A 22,487-nucleotide genomic window follows, 5' to 3' on the forward strand; every position below is an offset into this window, starting at 1 on the left:
AGTCCAACCAAATCATTCCTGATGCTTCCACAAGTTCTCAGTTTAAATCACAGATCCAATTGGGTCATTCCCAATGCCTTCAGGAAGCAGTCTGAATTTCTTTAACATAATGTGATCTGAATCTGCTTCTCTCCTGAGTCCCTTTCTTGCCACTTGCCTGCACATGCTTTATGCACCAGACCCTCTAAGTCACATATAGTACTAAAATGCCCAAATACTCTTTTATTCTGTGTAAATGCACATGCTACTTCATTTGCTTGCATGGTATGCCCCTAGGGAGTCCATTGTGAAATATGGCTCTGCACTGTCATTGCTCCTAACGTGAGGGCCCATGGATATTGCTACCTCTATTGCTTGTCACCTCTAAAATACTGAGTTTCATAAGGGGCCATAGCTTATTTACCCATGTCTTATTAGCATGAGCAATGCAGTACCTGACACAAGGTGAGCCCTTGATAACGGTTTCTTGGATAAGAGAATAGATCAACTTATTAGCAGAGCACATCATTGTTTTAAGGATCTCTGCATCTATTAAAAACCTCATGCTCTAAAGACCAGAATAAATTCACATAAATGCTTTTCATGAATATGTTAATTTCCATGTAATTGTTATGATACATCTTAGTATAAATGATTTTTTTCTGTAGGGAAAACATCTTGTGTGATACCATATAATACTTACAAGACCTATTCATTGATTATACGTTTAAGAATGTTAGATATAGTATTTAGAATTTTAAAAAGTCATGTAGAACCTGAGGAATACAGTCCAAAGCCAGTATCATTTACACCTGCAGAAATTCCTGGTCCACCCAGCACTAAGCCTGACAACTGTGTAAGAATTCTCCTGTCAGAGTTCTGAAGTGAAGTAGTCATTGTGGGTAGAAATCCCACAATTCACTTCTCTAATTCAAAGAAAGTCAAATGTGTTTTAGGTTTTTATTCAGTAGTTGTTTACATATATATATATATATGTATATATATATATATACACATATACACACATATATAAATATATGTATGCATATATATATAAAGTATTATCATGATATAGGGTTTAAAGACCGTATTCAGAATTATTAAAGTCTTCCCTATCAGTTCTTGCTGTGAAGTATTTTTGTCTTCCATGCTTTGGAGAATAGTCTCATGTTTTCTCTTTTTTAAAAAAGTTCATTTTTAATAATTTACTTTAAAAATATTTATATCTGCATGTAGTTTGTGAAGTTTAGTTCTCTGTTTTCATTTAGTGAAGTGTATCTTTTGCATAAATTCAAATAAGAAAATAATGAGTTCAAAGTTTCAGATTTTACAGTAGAAGGTTGGGTTTGTGATAACCTCGGGAAGAAGAAAACTATAAAGTCTAGTTGTACAGGGAAAAATATTCTGCACTTAAGAAAGTGTCCTATATTTAAATTCTCCAGTTTCTGTTGACATTGGAAACATGGATCATATGAGCTTTGACAAAGAAATTTTCTCAAGGAGTAAAATTTTGGTATGACATGTATATTAGTCATAACTAAATGTGTAGCCATGACCAAAAAACCTGACAAGAACAACTTAGAGGAAGAAAAGTTTATTTTGGGCTCACAGTTTTAGAGGTTTAGTCTATGGTTGGCCGATTCCATTGCTCTGGGCCTGAGATGAGATAGAACATCATGGTGGGAAGTGCGTGGTGGAGGAAAGCTGCTCGACTCATGTAAGCAGGGAAGGAGAGAGGGAGAGGAAAAGGGGGAGAGACAGACAGAGAGAGAGAGAGCACAAAAGAGTTCCAAGATATTGTCCTCAAGAGCATGACCATGGGGACCTGTTTCTTCCAGCCATGCTCCAACTATCTATGGTTAAGACCCAGTAGTCCATTCAGATTTATTAATCCATCAAAAATGTGTTAATCCACTGATGAGATTACAGCTCAGATTGCTTAAAAGGCCCACATCTGAATCTTACTGCATTGGAGATAATGTTTTCAAAATATGAATTTGGGGGAGGGCATTTTTATATCCAAACCACAACAATGTGTGCTATTCCTCTCTTTCTCTTTGGTACTAGCATAAACTCAATTTAAACCTGAAGAGAATATGAATTAAAATACAAAGGAGACTTATTTCCTTTCCCACATAGGAATAATAGCACGTGGTACCTGAAAAGAAAGAATAAAGCAAAATATTTTTATTATTACACTATGGCATTACCAGGTTTCAGGACTTCGTTTTTCCTTAATTTTATTCTCCTTAAATTCTGCAATTCAGGTCACACTAGTCTAGATTGATTTTCCTCCTCTAAGCTCTCTTAGTACAAGGTCTGTATCATAAATCTAGTCTTTTTATGAATTGCTCTATTTTGTTTTCCATTTGTTTCAAGTTTTGTCTTCCAATGCTATTGAATGTCAAAGACAGAACCAGTCTGGTTTCACAGTGGGACTCTTGAACATGTTTATTCATGAAAATGAAAAATCACGTAACAGTTTTAATGAATAACATTTCTATAGTTCTCACCCTCAGAATTTTAAATTCCTTTTTACTTTTTTTTTATAAAAATAAAGATTGCCTTTATTCAATCAAATTTTATTATTAATCACATTCTACAGAGGAACAGAGGTTGGACCTATTTGCCTTTGATTATCTAGTTAGTAGTAGAAAAGCAAAAGATTTCAATTTTCTTGCCTTTCCAAACTAAATCAAACATACGTCAACCTTAAGAGGGACATGAGTTCTCTTGAGCCGTTCTCAGAGTAACTCTGGTGCCAGCTTGTTACCAAGATTGGTGAACATGGACACCCCTGCTGCAGTTGCTGTCAAACATGGAAGATTTGATGCTCCTTGTGAAAGCTTGAGGGTGGTTTTGTGAAGTTCTATTTGCAAACAGATTGCTAATACTTGGCTTGATAAACACACACACACTCTCTCTCTTAAGAAAAGTAAACAATGGCCAATTCTGCTTCATAGTATAATTCTCAAGTCAACAAACGACAAGAAAAATTTGAAGAGCATTTTTTCTTCTGGCTTATCGTGATCAGAGTGTCTCATTCTAATCAGTGTCTTTCTGTAAAATTCTGTGACTGAAGTTCTCTCCAGTCATTTACAAAGTATATGATTACAGAATATTTCTAAAACTCTTCTTTACTATTTCTCAGATGTGGCACCAAAATTTTGCCTTTAAAAAAATCATAAAAATGTCAATAATTAGCAATGTTGCTCAAATACATCACCAACAATTAGCTTGACACATACCAAAATTTAAAACTGGTTGGATGATGTTGGTGTAAGACACCAACATTCAGATGTTGGAATCTAATATTCAGTATGACAGCCTTAAGAGGTAATGGGTCATTTAGGAAAAGGTTAGGTGATTAGGCTCTGTCCTTTTAGATGACATTAGCATTCTTGTAAAGGAGGCTTGAGAGAACCTGGTTGGCCCTTCTGCCATGTGAGGACATGTACATGGTGCCATGAAGCAGAAGGTCCTCACCAAACATTGACTCTGCTGGCACCTTGATCTTGGACTTTCTAGCATCCAAAACTATGAGTAGTAAATCTCTGTTTTTTATAATTTATCAAGGTTAAGATATTTTGTCATAGCAGCACAGAGTGAAGACATTGAACTAGAGTTAATCAAATTATATTATGTACTAGTAGGAATATGTCACAATGAAGCCCATTATTATATATAATTATTATGCATCCATACATTTTTTTTCTAAAAAGACACTGGACAAAGAATCTAAGCTAGAATAAACAAATGAAAACAGAAAGAAGGCACCTGCTGTTTAGAAATGATCAAACTAATAAGTAGAAAGTTCTCCTAGGCTGAGTAATTGTGAAGATAATGTAAGTGCCCAGTGACAATGCTTTCTGAATGCGTACAACCTGACTTTATTTCTTACTTTGGTAACTTACAGTTTGTATTTGTTCCATTTGCTTTTATCCTTAGAAACATGAGGAGTGGTAAATCAATATCTTTATGTACAGATCAAGAGGAGCTGTTTCTCAAGATCAAATGAGGAGAGTGGTGGTAGTGGTTCTGTGGTTTGAGACTTGCTCTATTTCAACCATTCTACCTTTTCTTAATTTTTTCCAGATAGGAAGAGTCCTCTTCCAGATGAAGAAAGACTTGGTCCATTGTTTTTATCCCATTGTTCATGCTTTCCTTTTTCAATCCTCTTTCCTCTTTGCGTCTCACTTTCCTAATCTGCCAAATGCAGGTAATAGTAGTGCCTAGCTTCATGAGAGTATTAGCGGAGCGTGTAAAATAAACTATACAAAGCACTGTGCACTGGGATACTTGGATTAACTTCCACCTTTGCTTCATACATATGCATATACAGGGATGCTTTGTACATACACACACATACACTCAATCCCAGCCCTATTGACCGTGCTGCTGGTGGGACCAAACTGTCTTTGATCCACAAGAAGTACAAGAATAGCACTTACAGTAGTCATTCTCAAACTTGTTGTCTCAGAACCCTCAAGCAGTCTTAAAAACCATTCAGAATCCCCAGAGAGCTCTCACTTCTATGGGTAACATCTACTGATATTAGAAAACAAAATGGGCATTTTTTGAATATGTATTTTTATTTATTTTGAAATAGCAATAATAAACCTATTACATGTTAACATAGACAGTTTTTAAAGGTAATTATATTTTTCTGAAAATAAAGAATTTAGTGAAAAAATCTGGCTAAGGCTTTCTGAGTTCTGTCATGGTTGGGGGAGACAGTGAAGTCTTGCTTTAATCTATGGCATTTAAACATACATAGATCAAAGTATCAAAGCATATCAGTGACTGGGCACAAACCACGTGACCGTGCGAATAAAGCAGGTGGAATCTGTAAGAAGTATTGTGTGATTTATATACTCTGTTAATAAAGCACAGGGAGGCCTCCTTTCTATATACTTTTACTTTAATAACCCTTAACTGAATTTTAGATCATAATGGTGCTCATCAATATAAAATTACTGAGGAATGCCAATATAAGAAATGGTACTTCTGTGAGTCAATGCCACTAGGGATGTCATGCGTGTATAGAAGCACAACACGTTTGAGTGTATTTGATTATGTTCAAAAGAAAGTGAGATCCATCTGGGTCTCCTCATGACATAATAATAATGGCCTGTATTTACTTACTACCTGATAAGAAGTGCTCTCAATGTTGTAGCCATTTTAATCTTCATAGTAGCCCAGTGAAGTAGAACTTTTATTACTGGTTCTATAACCCTAGATAATTTATTTAATTTTTCTGTAGATGAGAATTGTGTACTTTGTAGGATAAAATATATGAAGTCTAGCAGATGTCCTAGCACAAAATAGATGCTTAATAGATAGTAATTATTATTACTTTGTTCCTTCCAAACTTTTCAGTGTAGAGCTATCCAAGTATTAAGCACTTGAGAAAATAATACTTTGATAAACTCATATTGAATGGGGAGAGAAAGGGGAAGAGAAAATAATGCAAATAATGTACCCTTTTTTCCCCCAACCTCCATATGCTTTTTTTTCCTGCTTAGCTCTTTCCTGATTTCCTTTAGGTCTTGTGTCTCCAGCATTGTGCTTATTTTCTCAACTCTTAGTATAAACATATCTTGACATCTGTGTTGCACAATCACAAGTACTGAAAAAAGTCCCTGCATTTATTTCATTTATAGAGACCAATCTTCCCTTTGAGAATGTAATTACTAACGTTTGGAGTAATTCTTGAGAATTTCTGCAAAGCTGCTTGTATTTAAAATATTTTTGAAAAACATATGTGTGTGTTTGCTTAAGCATATGCTGTATTTTTCTTTATCAAAAGCTGCTGATTAATATTTACATAAATATATCATGTAAAAAGATCATTCATTTTTCTGAGCTGTGCATATGCCTGGAAAAAGTCTTTTGTTTCCATTTGACCATGTTACTTTTGGCAGAAGATGGCAAAATCTGAGACTGCTGTGAGTTTAGGTACATCTGCTTGTAGACACTACATGCCTTCTTTTAGTCTCTAATTTAGACTGAGATTATGTTGTTTAAGACACCAAATCCTAAATAGCTGGATTGGTGCTTTGAGCTTTATAAATGACCAAAACTTGCATATAGTTCTAATGTCCATGAAGAAATTGCACATTAGTAATACCAGAGTAAAGAAATAAAGTAATTTGGTAAGCAAGGGATTTGGTTTGACTTTTAAGGACTGGTATCTGATTTTTTTGGGTTCAGAGGTCCACCTCTTTTTGTCGGAGGGGACTCTAGCTGCAGTGCTGCAGGGTCCACCTTGAAGTTGGAAATAAAAGGAAAATGTGTGCCGCTATGTATACTTGTTAATATATTCGCCTGAATTTTGAGCCAAATAGTAGAAGTTAATAAAAGCTCTACATACAAAGAACCATGTTGCTCAATGTTTTGTGCATAACAATGCTGGATTTTAAAATAAACAGCATACTGTCTACTCAGAATTTTGATATTTTGATTACAATGACTTTTTTGCATAATTTTGAGTTTTTAAAATGTTGCATTAAAACAGTACTTATATCGGTAACAGGGCATTTTGATGTCCACTAAATTTTGTTCTGGACACTTACCTCACTCTCATACTGGCTCAGGACCCGGCTTCTTTCAGAATGATTTCTGTTCACATCAAGAATGGTTGTGGTGTTATAATTTCGCACTGAAGATCCTTTTAACTTTTTCTTAGAAAATGGAGAAGTACAATATAAGATGAACATGGTAGATTCATTTGACAAATTGAAACTCTTCTCCAACTAGAAAAAAATCCATACTTTGTCCCTCATTATTCTTAGTTCTTCAAACTTTTTAGCCTGAGTCATTTTTATTCTTTATTTGCATTTAATGATTTCTGAGAAATCAAAATCAAAATTAGAGCTCTTTCTGAAATCATTTCTTAGAATTAGGAAAATCTTAGCTTATATCAGACTTTAAATGAAAATATTTAAAAGGAACATAACATTAAAAAAAATTGAATGTATTTCTCTGAACTAATCTCCTTTCTCCCATGATTTCTTAATCCTTTCTTTGTAGTCTTTTCAATTCTTGCTTTTTTTCCCCTTCTGCTTAGATGCTTTGTTTCCCATGATCTCCTCCGACTCTCTTTATTCCAGAGTCCTATGGTACATTTCTGTATTTCTCTGTGAACTCATCCTTTCATTCACAATTATTTATTGAGCATCTACTACATTTCAGGCACTGCTGTCTGTGTAAAATGCATCAGTGAACATAACTGACCAAATTCTGTACCTTCATGAGACTATTTTTAGTGGTAGGTGATGAACATAAATAGAAGACAATAAATTAACTAATACATTAGATAGTGTTAAGTATAAGATAAAAAATACTGTAAGGTAGCAAGGAGTCAAGGAGGGAAAGGTGAGTTGCAATTTGAAATTCAATAGTCCAGGTAGGCCTGACTGACAAAGCAGCATTCGAGAAAATCATTGACAGATAGAGCGGTTGCTCTTGTAGCTCTCTAGGTGAAGAGACTTCCAGTTAGAGAGAACCATCGGTGCAATGGCCCTGGGCAGAAGTGTGCCTGGCCTGTTGGAAACCAGCAAGCTGGTCAACATGACTGGAGTGATGTGAGTGAGGGAAAAATTGGCAGGAAATGAGGTTACAGGGCAGGTCTTTTTACTTCTTCCTCTGTCTCTTCTTCCCAACATGGTAGAATAGAAGGCCAATCTTTTTTTTTTTTAATTCTTTTATAATGCCTATTGAGATATTTCCTATTTTTACTTTTGAAAATTAGCCAGATGGAAAAAAATAAAGAGGCTTTATTCTTAGGATTTTTTTTTTTTTTTTTTTGTGGTGCTGGGGATCAAACCCAGGGCCTCTTGCTTGCACTCTACTGACTGAGCTATCTCCCCAGCCCAGGATATTTTTTTTGATATGACATTAAATGGAGACCATTTTCCTTCCCCCATTCTTAAGCACATTATGGTTTAGATATAAGGTGTCCTTCAAAAGGTCGTGTTTGAGACAATGCCAGAAGTTTAGAGGTAAAATGATTGGATTATGAGAACTTGAACCTAATCAGTGCATTAATTCCATGATAGGGATTTTAACTGAGTGTAACTATAGGCAGGTAGGGTGTAACTGGAGGAGGTGGGTCATTGGGGATGTGCCTTTGGGGTATTTATTTTGTCCCAGGTGAATGGATCTCTCTCTCTCTCTCTCTCTCTCTCTCTCTCTCTCTCTCTCTCTCTCTCTCTCTCTTTCTCTTCTTGCTGGTGCCACATCCCCAGCTGCTTTCCTCTGCCACATACTTCTGCCATGATGTTCTGCCACACTTCAGGTCCCAGGGAATGGAATTGGTCATCTATGGACTGAGACTTCTGAAACCATGAGCCACAAAATAAAATTTTCATCATCTAATTGTTCTTGTCAGGTCTTTAAGTCACAGTAGTAAAAAAAAGCTGAGGAAAACAGCACAATATTGATGAGCCTGGAAGTTCCCTGTTCCTGCCATGCATGAAACCACACTTTTGCCTTCACCTGAGTGTTTCACATGAAATCAGAGATCAAGTTCCCTGGAGGTTGCCTCTGCAATGCCTGTGCCTCCTATAATTCCCTTCTCATTTCCATCCCAGACACAATGACCTCATTACTCTTCACAGGGAACAATGCAAACACCTCCAAACCCTTCACTTCTTCAGTCCATTGTAAACAAGGCTGCCAAATCTGTATTTCTAAAAAGTGTTGCTTAGCATTTAATTACTAACTGACTTCATGTCTTAGTTCACTGATCTCACCTCTTTCAAAATTATATACATGGCCAAGCATTCAATGGTCTCTCAATTGGGCTCTGGCTTAAATATCCAGTCTTTGGTCTGCCCCCTTCCTATGCTGTAGTTGATACCGCCGTTTACCGGTGATGAGCTCTGCTCCCTCTAATGTTGAAGTTTGAGCACTAGAGAAGAACGCCACGGCAAGCATATTAATCAGGTTTTATTTAAAAGTAGTGATACTACAGATTTCTCCTGGGAAGGAGAAGGGGGCTATGGCTGATGTTCTAAAGTCCCCAGAAGTGAGCGCACCCTACATCTTTTATAGGTTAAGGTCTCTTTTGTTCTCCAGTTTTCTCCCCTCTTATCTGCCTACGTGACTAGGCCTGGTTTTGCAGGTGAGATGTAAAAAGTGAGAAGCGGATGGGGCAGGGGGAGCCAAAGTGATTCAGCAAGGCGAGGACCCAGTAGGCATTGATTAGCATCTCCTTGTCTGTAGTCCCTGACAAGGGCAGGTAAATTTGTTAATCAATGGGCTCTGCAGGTACTTGATATTCCATTCTCCCAGGGGCAGTCTCCCACTTCCAGAGGCAGATGGCTTTCATGGCCTTCATTTCCTCGATTTGACCCGATCCCCCATTTCTACACTAACTGCCTGTCCCCAATTCTGGCTTCATAGCCAACTACTGTTACTCACTGTTTCTCATTCTTATAGTAGGGTTTCATGCCTTTGTTTTTTCTGATTTTCATCAAGATTATACTATTTTATTGTCCATTTCCAGTGAAAAATTACCTTTAAAGTTTTTTCTTACTCTCTTCCATGATCTGATTTGATTTCTCCTTTCTCTAGACTCTTGGATCTGCTTTGGTGGATCTATTCTTATGACATTTCTTATATTCTTGTGTATTGTAGAATTACTTTCTTGTCTCATTTCTCTTACTAAATTTCGAATCCTTCCAGGATATAAGCCATGTGTCTTCTCATCTTCTCATCTTTACAGGAGCCACAGGAGCCAGTGTGAAGTCACACATAGAACAGAACACACACACACACAAACAACAAAAATGATTTGCCTAATTCAGAAGTGCTAGGACTTGTCTAATCATCATCATCCTGATAAAAAAATTGGCTTCTTGGGCACTTCCCTGGCGATTCTGATGCATTAGATTTAAAAGGAAGCCTGGGAAGCTCTATTTTTAGCTTTCAAAATGACTCTGCTGTTTAGCAAAATTTGAGAAACACCAATTTACTAAAATGTATGTATTGAATAAAAATATATAACCTTAGTACTCTTGGAAAAGACATTTCTCAGAAAGTCTAGACCTGCAATAGGTTAACTTATCTTGGTCCTGTACAGGTACATAGGATGTGCTGGTTTGTTAATGATACCGCCATTTACCGGTGACGAGTTCTGCTCCTTATAATGTTGAAGATTGAACACTAGAGAAGCATGCCAAGGCAAGCATATTAAGCAGGTTTTATTTGAAAGTAGTAATAATACAGACTTCTCCCGGCAGGAAGAAGGGGGCCATGGCTGATGTTCTAAAGTCCCAAGAAGTGAGCGGCACCCTACATCTTTTATAGGTTAGAGTCTCTTTTGTTCTCCGGTTCTCTCCCCTCTTATCTCTCCTTCCTGCCTCTGTGACTAGGCCTGGTTTTGCATAAAGTGAGAAGCCATGGGCAGGGGGAGGGCCAAGGTGATTCAGGCAGATAAGGGCCCAGGGGGCATTAATTAGCAGCTCCATGCTTGCAGTCCTTGATAAAGGCAGGTAAATTTGGTAATCAATGGGCTCTGGAGATCCTTGACATTCCATTCTTCCAGGAACAATCTCCAACTTCCAGAGGCAGATGACTTCATGGCTTCGTTTCCTTGATTTGACCCGATCCCCTATTTCTACAGATCCCCTATTTCTACACTAACTACCTGTCCTTAATTCTGGCTTCATTGTGATGATGATGTTGGACCAATTTGCTCTCAGGGCCTGAGCTGGGAAGGCAACAATTACAGAAGGAATGTTTGGGCTCGAGAGAAAAGAGGCTAGGGGTGAAATGTCTGAGGACTGTTCCTCTAGATGCCCACGTGCCCTGTGGAGCTGTGTGCACACCCTTGAGTGGTCTCTGACGTGGCAGGGCCAGGGCCCTCGGTCTCTCCCTGACCTCCATACGGCAGTTTCAGGCTGCTGGCAGTGCTCTGCAGGGAGAGCCTGTGATGTGTGGTCCTCCAGGAGATGACTGCAGCCAGCACTGAGAGGATGCTGGAAGCTGTACCTGCGGATCCTGTGGCTGGCACTGGCTGCCTTGGCTTAAGGCACGCATAGGAGTAATCTGCTCTTTATGTACCAATAAATGTGCCCATTAATTTAGGGCAACAAGGGGAATTTCCTTTATAGAGAAAGAATGCAAAAAAGAAAAGAAAAAAGGGTCTCATATTAATGAGTATAATTGGTCTCCTAACAGTAAATTTTCTGAGTATAACTTACGTAATGAGTTTGGAACCAAATCTGTCAGGGGAAAGGAGACCGTCTTAATTTAATTGGCCCTATTGGCAAGGATACTGTTAATGAAGCAGATGTATTTCTCTCAGTTTCCCTGAATGCTTTGATAGCAACTGAAATTTCTTTGCTTTGATCAGAAATAGTGTAGTTAAAACATCTTCAAGAATTGGACTGCTCAGTTTTCTAATATAGTTTTAATTTTCTAATATAGATTTTGGCTTTGCTAGCAGACTTTTTCATGCAAGAATTTCTCTTGAACACAACAGTGTCCTAAATAGTGTTTCTTATTCTCTTTAAATAATCCTAAGGAAAGGCAGACTGACTGGAGCCTATGGAGATGTCTCCTGATTTATGCTTGTGTTTGGATATTCACGTGCTTCTGTGACTTCCAAGTGATGCTCTTGATGTGCATTTGCAAGATAAGAAGTGGGGCGGGGTGGGTGGATAGGGCAGGGACTTTGGAACATAAAAGAGATACACTCATAGCTTAGGTGACTTTGAGCAAGTCACACCACCAGTATGGAACACTGTAAAAGAAAATGGTACTGTACTTCATTTACTCCCTGTGTTATTTTGAAATAATTCAGTGCTATCATATTTGCAAAACTGTGTGATAAATAAGACAGTCCCTGCATTCAGGAACTCACAAACACGTGGGAATATCAAAATGGAACAACCCAAAATAAGGTCTAGAAAAGGTACCTATGTGCTCACAATTGGCAGGCACAATAACACAAATCCTCACTTAGTATGAGCAGAAAGTAAACCTAGAGCACCCACTGCCCTTTGGAAGGAAGGCACAGTACTTGAACCCAGTTAAAAATATATATATTAATTTAAAAATTTTTTTAAAATATTTTTTTTAGTGTTGATGGACCTTTATTTTTTATTTTTTTTATTACTGTAAACAAATGGGATACATGTTGTTTCTCTATTTGTACATGGAGTCAAGGCATACCATTTGTGTAATCATAAATTTACATAGGGCAATGTTGTTTGATTCATTCTGTAATTTTTTCCCTTCCCCCCCATCCCTCCCACCCCTCTTTTCCCTCTATACAGTCCTTCCTTCCTCCATTCTTACCACCCTCCTTATCCCTAACCCTAAACCTAACCCTAGCCCTAACCCTAACGCTAACCCCTCCCATCCCCCATTATATGTCCTCATCCGCTTATCAGCAAGATCATTCGGATGGACCTTTATTTTTATTTATTTATTTATATGTGGTGTTGAGAATCAAACCCAGTGCCTCACACATGCTAGGCAAGCCCTGCCACTGAGCCACAACCCTAGCCCACCGAGCTAAAATTTGACAGGATGTCTCTCATATGCAGAAAACAAAAGATCTTTCTTTTTTCTCTTTTTCTTTTTTAAATTTATTGGTTCTTTTTAGATATACTTGACAGCAGAATCCATTTTGGTATAATTATACAAGCATGGAATATATCCGATTCTAGTTAGAGTACCATTCTTATGCATGTACATGATGGTGGGATTCACTGTTCAAGACATTTGCCAGCAAATAAATGAAGCTGGAGACTATTGTGCTAAGTGAAGTAGGTTTCCCAAAAAACCAGAGATCAAATGTTTTCTCCACCATGGGGGGTGGGTGGCTAGCAAGGGGAAGAATAGCAATGCGGATTAGAGAATAAGGAATGGAGGGAAGGGGGCCAGGATAGGAAAAGGAAAGACCATGGAATGAATCTGACATAATTTTCCCAGGTACATATATGAAAAGATCCTCTTTCAAATGGAACTTTCACAGTACTTAAAATAAGAGCAAAATAAAAATCATGGAGTAAAATTAGAATAACAGAATATGTCACTGATGCTTTAGAGATGAGTCTTAACTGTTCAATAGCTTCCCAATACTGAAACACTTTTGCCTTTGCACATAAAGCAATTATTTATTGTGCTTATATAATTTCCAGAGTTCTTGTATATTTCTGGGTCATATTCAGAATAGCTTTTCCTGGTGACACCTCTAGATTTTGTAATGGTATTTTGAATAGAGTACTACCAACCCGGAAAACTCAGGACTAGCATGCTCTTGATTTGTCAATTAACACTGCAGCAGGGCTAGGATTAAGTGAAGGGGGTTTTGTGGTCCCAGGTGTACAGGGTTGGGCAGAATAATGGTTTCAAAGGACATAAAGACCAATCCCCGGAACCTGTGTGTATATTACCTTGCATGACAAAACAGACTTTGCAGATGTGATTAAGTAAAAGATTTATATGGGGAGATTATATCGGATTATCTGAGTGAGTCCAATGTAATCATAAGAAGTCCTTAAAAGTGGGAGAGATAGTCAGGAGGTCAGAATGATTCTGCATAAGAAAGATTAACCCACTCTTGCTGGCTTTGAAGGTAGAGACGGGGTTAGGGGTGTGCTCAGAGAAATAACAAGTATCCCTAGAACCTGGGATACTGGGGGTGACGATTCTCCCCCAGAGCCTACAGGAGGAAGGCAGCCCTACCCACATCTTATTTTCTTTGGTCCAGTGAGATACATATCTCATTAGTATACACAACTGTGAGAATAAAATTGTGTACCATATGCCAGTAAATATAATTTCCTATAGCAGTCATAGGAAACTTTTTCACTACTTTATTAAGATTTTGATATTTTGCTTATGATGAATTGTTTTGCATTAGTTTTGATGTTTTTTAAAACATGGTGCTACAATGTTATTTATCTTAGTTACTGAGTTCTTCTGTAGCCAAGGACCCAAGTCAATACCTCACTTACCTCCCTGTAGTCTGAGTCCTGCAATGTAAGCTCAGTTTTGCCCCTAGAACACATCATTATTGGTACCTCTGGTAATATATGCGCCACTCCCAAGTTGCAAAATGATCAGCGAATTTTTAGACCACATCCCATCAACTGTCTTTGTCCAACTTAAAGAATGTCTTCAGGTCTTAACAAAGACCATGGTGAAAGTCTAACTGGGACTCTGGTCAGCTATTGATCATGAATGAATGCTATCAGCAACATGGTATACAGAATGTACAGAAAAACTGTCCTGTGGGATATATAGTATGCTTAGAATCTTAAAACCAAGTAACCTGCATGAGCTTTTGACTCTGAATTTGATAGTCTTATTTTATCACCTGTGGGAAGGTCATTTTAAACCTAAGTTAGTATCAATGATTCATTACTTTGAGAAGAATATCTTCCGCTACATAGTCTACCCTGAGGTTAAATTCTAGACTTCTCTTATTAAGTTGTCATCCTACAACTGGAGAATGATCTAGCTCCATGTTTTCAGTTAGTATGAAAGTGTCTGATACTGTAGTCAGACACAAATAACTAACATGCACAGAGAAAAATAACAAAAGTAACAGTTACAACAATACTGTCTTCCTTTATAAATATTCAATTTTCACAATCTCTCAGAATAACTATATGTGAATGAGAATGCTCTGTTATCCCCATTTCCCAGATGAAGAAACTGAGGCTCACAGAGGTAATAATACATAGAAATAGCCAACATTTAAACAGGGCTTATCATCCTCCAGGCTACTCTAAGGGCTTTACCTATATTATCTCTAATCCATAGCAACCCTAAGAGGCACTGTCTCATTTTACAGATGAGTAAATGGATCTGAAAAGACAACTCTCCTGTTAAATGGACTTAAATGGAGAAAGAAACTTACTTGCTTAAAGTTGGACTGGTGGTAAATAAATTGAGGAATAGGAATTCAAATTCCAATCCATCCAATTTTAAGATGCCATGTCCTTTTTAACATGTTCCCAAAAACCTAGAACTGGAGCCTAACTAGTCTGACAATTCTCACAACCCAGTCACCTTTCCCCTCCCTGCCAAGATAACGTCACTGGCCTTTGAACAAATTCCAGGCACAGCATCAGCCCCCCAGGAAGAAGCCTTTGCTTCATCCCTGCCCAGGGCTCCAGCAAGGGCTGCAAGCACCAAGCCTGCAGGTGCCCTCCACCGAGGACTCCCTTGATTGCTCCTAATCCTAGCAACACTCATGGCAAAGAGGTAAACTGCTTTTCTCAGAGAGGATTTACGATCCTGACAGCATGGTGTAGGCAAATCTTTATTGCCCTGGTGCCTTGAGAAAGGCATTATCTACCCAGGGTGGGTAGTGATAATGCTTTACATCAATGGAACCTACCCTGGTGTTAAAGTACAGTTGGAAGGATTTGTTTTATTCTATTTATCAACACTTTAGGATATCTTTAAAGAGACACTTCAAAATGAAGGTCATTTTAAAAATTCAACTCAAAACCTTAGAATTTACCCGTGGGACATCTTCTGTAAGTTGCATTTCAATATGAAAGATTTTTTTTTGGGGGGGTCTCAAAGGATAACTGATATTTTATTAAATGACTCATTTTAAATCTTTCTATTCTTATGTGATTATAACCTTAGATTTACTTTGAAGAATGTTTCGTAGAAAACAAACGTTTTGTCAATTTATATTTTAACTTGATTTAAAATTAACAATGACTATGACCTTTTCTCTGAGGTCAAACTGTTGATAATGTCCACCCGAGGATGCATATTTCATCTTCTATACCTCAAAATATACATTTGCTTATTAATGTTTTAAACAGTTATGAACGGTAGGCAGAGGGTATCAATTTCATGACCTTAAACACAATCATAATGTGAAAAAGAATGGAAAAAACTTTTGACCTGAATCTCAGGGACTGATTTTCATTTTGCCCATGAAAATGTAATATGTGCTATGTGCTATGTGCTATGTGCTATGAAAATGTACTTCTCTTGGTCTCAGTTTTGTCTTAAGATTCAGTTAGTATGGGGCTGGGGCTGTAGCTCAGTGGAAGAGCACTTGCCTAGCATGCGTGAGGCACTGGGTTCAATTCTCAGCACCACATATAAATAAGTAAATAAAATAAACGTCTATCAACAACTAAAATATATATATTTTTAAAAAAGCAGTTAGTATGTCCCTCCTACCTCATGGGGTTGATTTAAAAAAGAAATGAGATAATATGAAAATAATTTGAAGAGAAACAGTGTAATGAATTCCATATAATTTAAACCACTGAAATTTATTTCTATGGTATCTGTTTCCAGAGACTAAACACACTGGTGCATAGTCCCATTTTGGTCCCATTGTAATCTGCATCATGTATTCTATGTGTTACATGTAAGGAATCCCACGAAAACCACGCTGAACATGGGAAAATCACATAAAGGAGTTTATTAAGCAAACAAAAGTGTCTCCCTGCAGGGTAAGAGAGAAAATGAGAGGAAAAGAAAGGGAACGAGAAAGGGCATGTGCTAGAGAGAGTGGAAGAGTGAGGAGGATAGAGAAAATGAGTAGGAGAGAGAGAAACATGAGAAAAAGATGGCAGGGTAGCTACCGTGAAGCAGTTGAATTCCGCCGGGCTAACAGGGGACCAATAACGGAGAAGGATACTTACAAGCTGACTGATGAACCAATAGCTAGCTAGGATGTTCACAGATTGACAAGTGGTTGGGAGGCGGGGAAAATGGTTGCATAGGAAAGGGCGGGGAGAGCAGCTTTGTACATTACATTACATATGTTGAAAAAAATGACCATGACAAGAAAATCCTGCTATCAGGAGAAAATTTAAGGGTTGAGAAGGGTACTGGGCAGGATTTGGGGGTCTCAGCTTTTGTTCCATGTTTGTTTTATCTGGTGACCAGACCCTTACCCTCTTCTTGTGAGAGGTCATTTCCTCTCTCAAGGTGCTAGATTTTTAATAGGTGGGAAAATGTGGGGATTGTATGAAATAGTATCTACAGTCCTCTTCAGATCCTTTCAGTCTTTTCTGCTTAAGATCTCTAGTTTTAATGCTGGTTTTGGTTATCAAGGAGCATATTAAACAGGATAAATGCATGATTATCTCAATAATTTTACGTAAAAGTATTGAAAGAGAACCAATGTGAAATTGTCCTTTAAACACACTAATAGTTTTCTAAAACTCATAACTTATATTTGCCACTAAACTCACCATAATTGAAACTGCATTAAACTCACATTTAGTGTTATGTTAAAATAGCTAGCATAGTTATTAAGCATTTCCTTTGTACAAGGCACTTTGATAAACACTTTTTGTACAGTATATTATTTGTTATATTGGCACTTTGACAAACACTTTGGCACTTAAAGCACTTTGGTAAACACTTTATACATTACATTATTTTATCCTAAAAATAACCCTGGGCAGTAAGTGTGTTGATTACCTGTGCTTTAGAGATGAGAAGATGGAAGCTAAAATAGACTGGGTAACTGGTCAAGGTTGCGTGCTTCCTCAGGCTCATTCAGGGTTTGAATCTAGAACTTTGCTCTACATTTTACCATGTAAATGAATAAATTCGATCTTTTTGAATCATCTAATTAAAAACCTTCAGTATATTAGTCAAACAGAAACTTTATACATTACATTATTTTATCCTAAAATTAACCCTGGGCAGTAAGGGTCCAGTGTCTGTCTTAAGATGTAAAGGATGGTGGAATGAGACAGACATTGTTACCCTGTGTAACATTCACACGAATGGCGTGAATCTGCATCGTGCACAACCATAGAAACGAAATGATGTAGCCAATTTGTGTACAATGAATCAAAATGCAGTCTGTAAAAAATTAAAAAAAAAAAAAAAAGGACTGTATTTGGATACCTGAACCTAAATTCCTTATCCAATGATTTGAATAAAGATTTTAGAAGTCCTGACTCTGAAGTAAAGATGATACCTGTTCTTTTGTTAGAGTAGTTTCAGATCTCCTCTTTTTAAAAAAAAAACTTCCGCTTTAAATCCGATCTGAATAATTGTAGTCAGATATTATGATATTCAAGATAAAATGATTTTTTTGTTACTTTATATACTGCACTTGACATGGCCTAGAAGAGAGTAGTTTTGCAGCAATGGGAGTCAAATTGACAACTCATGTGACATCCTTCCATGACAAAATTAGGGATGAGGGTAGGATGTTGAGTTGTTTGACTTAGGTTCCCATGTCACTTGACACTTTTTAAAGCACAACTTTAGGCCCATATGTTAGAGAAAGCTTTTAATTTTATCCAGTAGAGGGAGATGGTATATTAGCTATTACACTGCAATTTTTAATTCCATATTTTTTTGTCATTTCCTATAGCATCTTAATAGGTGAACATGGGATGGGAAGTGTTTTGATATTTTAAAGACTATGGAAGTGATAGGGATTGAATTATTATAGGGAATTATATGTAACTGATTTTTATAGAGTAAAATTAATAAAGTACTCTATATGTACTTATAGATAAAGAAGGGAGAGAGAATCTAAAGTAATTTCCAGGATGGGGTGTAACTCAATGGTGGAGCAGTTGCCTAACATGCACAAGGCACTGATTGGATTCCCAGCACCACAAATAAATAAGTAAATAAATTCATAGAGGGGTTAGAAATATATCTCCTTACTGTTTAATAACTTAAAACTTGACTCTATTCCTCTTGAACTATCATAAACAGCGTGGGAAACTCTGAGTAGGTATAGATTAAATGGTCATGTGGTGCTCAGGGAGGGCTGACATGATTCTCCCTCACAACTGGGAAAACAGTCATTATCAGCAGGGTTCTTTATCCTTGAAAGCAACGATCAAATGAAAGCAAATGCCAGGTATTTGGCTAATAGTACTATTTATCTATTTTCTCCTAAAATTTTAAATATTTTATAAAACTTGTAATTGTTCTTGATGTAGAGCAATATTGAAGTGAAGGTACCAGAATTTAGACCTGCAGAAAAAGATACCATCAGCATGTGGGAGTTGGAAAAAAGAATCATATGAAAACTTTTGATGAAGTAAAATACCAGAGGTGAGTTCCTGGTATAAAGTAGCTTATAATTAAAAAAAAAAAATGTTTTTTAAGTGTTATTTTCATTTTAATCTTCTTCTTGTTTTCTTTTTTTAATAGGCAGATTTTTTTGTGTAAGGTCAAGATGAATGATTTATATGTTTTCTTGAGTAACAGTGGAAATATAAGTAAGTCATTTAAGAAGCTCTAAACCTACTCAACCCAACTGCAACCACTGAAGCATTTAGTTAGCTGCCTGAAACAAATTCTCTTCAGTCTTCTATCTTCTCTTTGGAAAGTGCTCTAGTACCCTCTTCAACACCCAAATACAGTGCGTATACACACAAACTCCACTATCAATGAGCTCTCAGCTTCAGTCTTCAACAGCCCTTGGTGCAGATTATCTCTGCCTAGGGGCTGATGTGACTTCTAGAACATCTTAGAAAAATGCTGAACCTAAATTCCTGGGTGGCACCTGTGCAGGACACACAAAGGCACATGCTGACAAATGTACCATACCTCTCCTGGGATATATAGCTTGAAAATGTCATTATTATTGGGTTTTTGTTTTTGTTTCTGCACAAAACTGCAATATAGAGCAGTGATTCTCAAACTGGGATGCACTGACCCCCAGAATTTTCTCGAGGTACTGTGAAATTTTTAATGTGTTCTTCCTATATGCTGTTTCCTTGCCTTCCTGGGCTGATTCTGCTTCAGCTTTTGGTTAACTTCTAGCAGCATCCACACAAGAGCTTGTCACCTTAAACCTACTGTGATGCTTTTACTTTTTTATTCTTCTAAAAATTTTATTTATTTTTATTTTTAAAGACTGCATTTTGATTCATTGTACACAAATGGGGTACAACTTTTCGTTTCTATGATTGTACACGATGTGGATTCACACCATTTGTGTAATCATACATGTACATAGGGTAATGATGTCTGTCTCAGTCCACCATCTTTTCTTCTCCCAACCCTTCCCCCGTCACAATCCCTCTACACAATCCAAGTTTCCTCCAATATTTCTCTCTTTTTTTAGGTTTAGATCCAATCTTTTTATTGTCAGGGTCCCCTCCTTGTACTGCCCACCCCTCCAAAACTATAGAAAAACCCAAGCCTGGGCTTGTCCTGGGGAGAGGAGGCAGAGTGTAGGGAACCCCCTGTGCGCTGCCCTCTAGCCTGGGCAGTGCAGACAGGGAAGGTGCATGGGGAGCGGGAAGACTGGGAACTCCACCTGCAGAGGATGTGGCACTGGCTGGGATGTGGGGGTGGCGGAGGAGTGCCTGCTGCCAGCTTTTCTCTGGCACCCACTACAGGCTGGCATCCAGGGGTGGGTGCCCAGCTTGAGGTCTGGGACACTGATGCCCTTCTGTTGGTGGCGGCTGCTCCTGTCAGGCTGCTTACTGCAAGACCCCATCCTCCGCATCTGTGTCCTAGCTGTGCTCCAGTTCTTCCTCGCTAGGTGTCAGCAGGCCCTCCTCATCACCATCACCTCGAGTCTGGGTTTCTCCCTGGGGCGTGCCTGCCTCAGAAACTGGGTCCTCTTGGGGGGCTGGTGGTTGGCTGCTGCTGCCACTATTGCCACTGCTACTGCCACCACCACCACCGCCACCACTGCTGCCGTTCTTCTTGCCATCTGGATTGGCCTTTTGCTCCTCAGCAATTTGCTCCAAGCAGCCCGATAGGGCATCGATGTTGGACTTGATCTGCGTCAGCTCTGTCTTGATGGTCTGCAGCTCACTGCTCTTTAACTTGATCTCGGTTGAGCTGGTGGTGATGACTGTAGAGCGAGCAAAGAGCTTGGCAGGTATGGTAGTTTTGACATGACGAACCAAAGGGACTGTGACCCGGGGTTGCTTCACAGGGACTGCCCTGGGTACTGGCACAGGTGACAGGCGGCCATGGTAGTCAAAAAGCCTGTATATGGTAGATGTTGCTCTCTTTAGCCCTTTGGGTCTGTTGGGCTTAGGTTCTCCAGCCATGTTGATATCCAGGGTCTGCCCAACCAGTACCCTCCCATTCTCTCCCAGCACAGCTGCCCGGGCATGGTGCTCATTGGCATACTGGACAAAGGCATAGCCCTTGTGCACCGAACAGCTGGCCACACGGCCATAAGTGGAGAAGATAGTCTCCACATCAGACTTCTTAACCACAACTGTGTTGAGGTTTCCAATGAAGACCCGAGAGTTGATGGACTTAGGGTCATTCTTGTTGGTTACATTGCTTGTCTGAATCTTCAAGGACATGATGGCCACCAGTACTGAGGCTGGGTTTAGCCAACTATTTCCTCCTTTGGGTTACAGGGTTAGCAGCAACTGCCTTTGGGAACAGTCCTCACTCTCTGAGTCTGGCTTTGGAAAGCTCCAATATTCTCTTAACCACACCCCCATTATGTATCATCATTCACTTATCAGAGAAAACATTTGGCCTTTGGTTTTTGGGGACTGGCTTATTTCACTTAGCGTGATTTACTTTTGTTGAGTCACCGAAAGTGACTATATCATATAGCAGATAGGATTTCACCCAAGCATCCTCATCAAACATACTTCTCCCAGAATCTTTTTTTCTCTTTTATCTCAATAATTAGAAATGCTCTTATATTCTTCTATAACAAGAGTACTTTGTTGTGTCAACAACAAATTAATTCATTTCTTTCCTTTTGAAGAATTATTACTATTTTTATATTTTTCTTTATGCTTTCCATTCTGTTTAAATATTTCTTGTGCCTCCTGGCTTTAATCAATTGTTCAGTATGAGATATATGATTGAAAATATAAGTAAAATTAACTACAAATAACTGGAAAGTTTCAAATCAGTATCCAGGCAAAACAAAATAAAACAAGCCCTGCTAATTTTAGGTGTGAGCTATCTTTGTAAGACTAGTTATCTTCCTCTCATGTGTGAATTTCAATTATTACTCATTGTCTATTTAAACTTTACGTTACATTAATCATATCCTGAACTACACAACTTACTTTGCCAATGTAAAAAATGCATTAGAATTTTGGAAAACTCAGCATACATATTAGTTTTAATGAATTTGATTTATGACACCTACCAAGAAATGTTTGGGATATATAGATTATTCTAGAAGATAATTTGTATCAAAGAAGTTGGCATATGAGAGGGGACTCCTGAGAATGCTTAGGCACTGTCTAGTTCAAACCTTGTAAATGGTTTTTGTATTTTCATTACTTATGAATTCCTTGTCCTCTTTCTTATTTTGTAGCTTTTGTAGTCACATTGTGTCGCATTGCATGAAATGGAATAATTTTCTGACAATTCCTCTCAGTACCACTGTGCCAAACTTAATGAATGAGGTTCTCAGTGGATATGTGAAATTGATTTATGGTGGCCTTTTTTGTTTTGTTTTGTTTTGTTTAAGCAATCATGGAGCAAAGTCCAGGGAGCTTCCTCTCATGGTTCATAAACATGAAAACTTCTTAACATGTAGTGGAAAGAGCATGTAACCAGAACTGTAGAGACCC

At 38.0% G+C, this 22,487-nt stretch overlaps 1 protein-coding gene across 1 annotated transcript; it reads right to left on the bottom strand.

Moving 5' to 3' along the window:
- Positions 1-20,255: 20,255 nt before the first annotated feature.
- On the bottom strand, positions 20,256-21,354 carry LOC124983512 (RNA-binding protein Raly-like). Its single transcript, XM_047550848.1, has one exon. The coding sequence runs from the start codon at positions 21,243-21,245 to the stop codon at positions 20,433-20,435; it is 813 nt and encodes a 270-aa protein (XP_047406804.1). The 5' UTR covers positions 21,246-21,354; the 3' UTR covers positions 20,256-20,432.
- Between the last annotated feature and the right edge of the window lie 1,133 nt (positions 21,355-22,487).

This window comes from Sciurus carolinensis, chromosome 4, assembly GCF_902686445.1.
Source record: "Sciurus carolinensis chromosome 4, mSciCar1.2, whole genome shotgun sequence".
Lineage (NCBI taxonomy): Eukaryota > Metazoa > Chordata > Mammalia > Rodentia > Sciuridae > Sciurus > Sciurus carolinensis.

Bases quoted from the DNA above. Each gene is read 5' to 3' on its own strand.
- LOC124983512 (XM_047550848.1), bottom strand. From the start codon at position 21,245: ATGTCCTTGAAGATTCAGACAAGCAATGTAACCAACAAGAATGACCCT.